General features: G+C 37.6%; 1 protein-coding gene across 1 annotated transcript; it reads right to left on the bottom strand.

The window, feature by feature from the left end:
* Positions 1-463: 463 nt before the first annotated feature.
* On the bottom strand, positions 464-3500 carry LOC114314837 (Zinc-finger domain of monoamine-oxidase A repressor R1). The gene is made up of 5 exons (XM_028261341.2): positions 3065-3500; positions 2278-2514; positions 1673-1756; positions 1330-1459; positions 464-1242 (listed from the first exon to the last, which is right to left on the bottom strand). Exons 1-5 carry the CDS (start codon positions 3364-3366, stop codon positions 682-684), a joined length of 1314 nt encoding a protein of 437 aa, XP_028117142.2. The 5' UTR covers positions 3367-3500; the 3' UTR covers positions 464-681.
* Between the last annotated feature and the right edge of the window lie 312 nt (positions 3501-3812).

Raw genomic sequence — 3812 nt, 5'->3', positions numbered from 1 at the left:
TTGCAGAATTCCTTTTTCTTGTGATCTAACCTCTTAACTATCATGAATATTTGATTATTGGAATACATTCTGTCTTCTCTTTTTTGTTTTTTTAGTTGGTCAGAGCGGGGTTGGGGACAGGGAATCCCAGGGCCAGACCTCCGGCTAATGGGCTGACTGGCCCAAAGGGTTTGGTACTTTTCCACTGCACTACTGGCCTTTGCCTGAATACATAGATGAAATGTTCAATGACTTTGCCCAGATTACTGAGATGAGATGTCAAAAATATAGAGTTGAATGTTGAAAAGGCTATGTGCAGCCGATCCCAAACAATTGGGAGTTTGAAATTTTTTTTCTAGCTTCTAAAATGTCTGACTACACACCTAACTGTTCATATTTAGAGCAGTTATGAAGCCTCATTCTTTGAATGTTTTCATAAACATGCTGAATTAACGGACTAACCAAGCTAACAAAGAACAATTACTTGAAGAACATTGTGCATAATGCTGTAGATTAAATGAACTCAAATCCTAAAAATCATCCAGCATGTCAGGGCATTGTAGAATTACAAAATGATATCTTGGACTGAACCCAAATGCTGCAGGGCACAATCAAAGCTACAAAACATTGTCTTGCAACATTTTAGGCAGTTCTGCTACATTGGCGACAAAATGCCAGATTCGAAGTCATGCTGATGAAAAACTAAATGTTGTTTTGAGTGAACTCCTTGTCATGCTCATGGCTTGTACGACGCCTCTGCCTTAGTCTCCCAGCAACACTATCTGGGGCTGGTTCAAGGGTACGTGGAGGCTTCCCTTTGGACTTTGGGCTGCTTTCCTCTACAACATTGTTATCACGTTGTTTATCATCTGTTTTGTTGTCTTCAGATTTAGCCTCTGATAATGCTTCATGGTAATCACTGGACGCAGAGTTTTGTGCACGTTTGTTTGTTTTTTGGCTACTTGCCAATGCAATATCACTAGCACCATGCTTGTTCTCCGAAAAATTTGTTTCCTCACATTTCTCACCTTTAGACTCATTGTCTGTCTTGTTGCCTTCATGTTTAGGGGTTACTAATCCATGATGGTCATTGTTGGACATAGGACATTCCTTCCCCTCTGACGTTGCTTCCATATCTGAAAAGGGCAGTGATCTTTTTGCAGAAGCCGGACTGTTAGTACTGGGATTTTTATCTGAATCCGTCTGTGAACGTTGGGTTTGGATGAGGTAATGTGCAACCGACTTGAAGCCCAATTGAGAAATCTGGAAATGGATAGATTCAGCTTAGTTAGCTCCAATTGCAACTAGGAAAATATGCAAAAATCCTATTAGATTGATGGCCAAACTTACCTTCCTATAAAGAGTGCCAGTTGGAGGCCATCCTTTTGCTTGCCGGCACAAACTGCAGTTGCAAATTCCCCGACAGACGGGGCAAATCCAGTTTGGGTTCTGTTTTGCTTCAAGCACATGCTCCCCATATCTGCAGAAAAAAACAATTAAGGATAATCAAACTACAAAATTTATAAATTTTAACCAGGTTTTGTGTTATGGCATCACATAGTAATATTATGCTAAATGATCCCTTCATCTAAAGGCCAAGCATTTTGCAAACCTTAATGCTATAATAGCTCAAGGAATTTTTTTTTATTGAGATCAATGATACGGAGTTTGAAGTCATTCTCACAATACATACCTCATATACAAACAATCTCCGCAAAACTGTCCTTGGACCATGTCACATTTGCTGCAATGTGTACGATGACCAAGGGTTTTCTGCCTGCAAAACAACATGGCCATTCATTGACGAGAAAGCTATGCAACCAGATGATTCAGCAAAAGAGTGACCCAAAAATTATTAAAAGAAAAAATTAAATACAGAAGGAAAGGGACTCAGTTTTGTTTCTTTGAATTTTAACTCTAAATATCAAAATGTATATTAAATGAGAAGAGAATAACAGAATGACAATTACCAAGGCACCTAGCCCAAATGAATTTGACCTTAAAACACTAACCTAATACTTTCATCCGACATTCAACTTGTAAGGCAAATAATTGCTCATAATCAATTCAGAGACATCAAAATGGGGAATCTAGAGTGTAATAAAAGAATGAATTTGAAGTCTGATCAAATTTACCAGTGATAATAACTCTATTATCCACCAAAGATGACATGAACATGGTAAAGAAAGGTCCTTTAATTTTTACATGATACATACATAACTATAGGAAAGAAAGGTAACTTTTTTCTTCCCCCTTCTCTCTAACTATCTCTTACGTAATTGCGGAGAAAAACCAGACCTGCATTGATGACAAGTTTTTCCTTTGATTGGATCATAAATTCTCTTCCCATCCTGTCCGTAACCATCCACGAAAAGAGTCCAACTCATCTCGGTGTTACCCAACAGCTTTTCATGTTCATCTGTGTAAACCTCTGGCTTCAAACCCCCTCTTATTAAATCATGCTCGCCTTCCAAAAATGTATCCTTTTTCGAGAGTATCACTTCAGAGTAGGCAACTGGAGTCACATTCTGCAACCTAAATTCATACCAAAATTTGAGAGGGGGTTGGAGAATAATACAAAACTCCATCAATTCATATAAACCATATTACAACTAAAAAAAAAAAAATCCAATTCTTAGTCCAAAATACAAAAAGCCCAATGAGTACTATGAACTAAAAACATCATAATACTTGTCAAAAATCTCAACTACCTTACAAAAACATTATAGGGTAGAAAGCCATTAATCATTAAGAACTAGAAACCCACTAAGATAACTATCTAAAACCAATTTTGACCCAATTAATACTATGAACCAAAAACACCTGAATACTTGTCAAGATCCTAAAAATCTCATCCAGCCTTACAAAAACATATAAACAGAACAACATCAATCTCATCCTTGAAACACGCATTTCTTCGGACAGGAAAAGAAAGAAAGAAAAAAATTAAGCATCAAGGACTAGAGATACATCTAATAACTATCAAAAAGCCCACCAAAACCAAAAGCAGTAAACAGCATACAGAAAACAATAAACCCATGAAACAACTTAACACCTATAAATATCCTATGAGATGAGAGAGAACCTGGAGGAGCGGCGAAGGGGTCCACCAGGAGTTGTCAAAGGAGAGGGACAAGGAGGGGATTTGCGATTGGAGAAGTTGTTCTTGCGGATGGGTTTGAGGGACTTGAGTTTGAGGGAAATGTCCATGATACCAAGCTTTTGCATTCTCTGGAGGTTCTCTTTGATCCTCTCTTCTCTGCACTGTTCGTACCCAGAAACCTTCTGGGTTTCCTTGATTTGGGTTCGGCCATCTTCGTTGATTTGGTGGTTGCTAGGGTTTGCAGGGGTTTCTAGGGTTTGATCTCTGCTTCTCAGTGTCACCATTGCAACTCTCTCTCTCTCTCTCTCTCCACAACGGTCGAGTGTGGAATGTTGGACTCCAGCAAGGATTTTTTTTCTTGTGATTTGTAACGGCGTGAAGGGGGCTCGAAGCGAGGGAAATTCAAGTTGGGCTTTGTTCGAATGACGGTAGTGGCCCAATATGTGGTATATTTATTAAAATATTTAATTTGACGTTCAAAACGATAAAGGTCGTATTTTAAAATAATAGTTATGAATAATACTCTATGTATTAATTAATATATTAATTAGTATATTAATTAATTATGTGATATAATTTTAAAATTTTAAAATATTTATAATCTATATAATGGGTGGGGTTAATAATAATGTCATAAGGTATGTTAGTATACTAGTTGGTATACCAACTGGTATATATAGTACCACCGTTTTAAAATTGGCACTAACTTCCCTCCAGTTTTAGATCAGAC

This window comes from Camellia sinensis, chromosome 1 (assembly GCF_055761805.1).
Source record: "Camellia sinensis isolate YWXY chromosome 1, ASM5576180v1, whole genome shotgun sequence".
Classification (NCBI taxonomy): Eukaryota; Viridiplantae; Streptophyta; class Magnoliopsida; order Ericales; family Theaceae; genus Camellia; species Camellia sinensis.
This window is presented reverse-complemented; position numbering and strand designations above follow the sequence as displayed.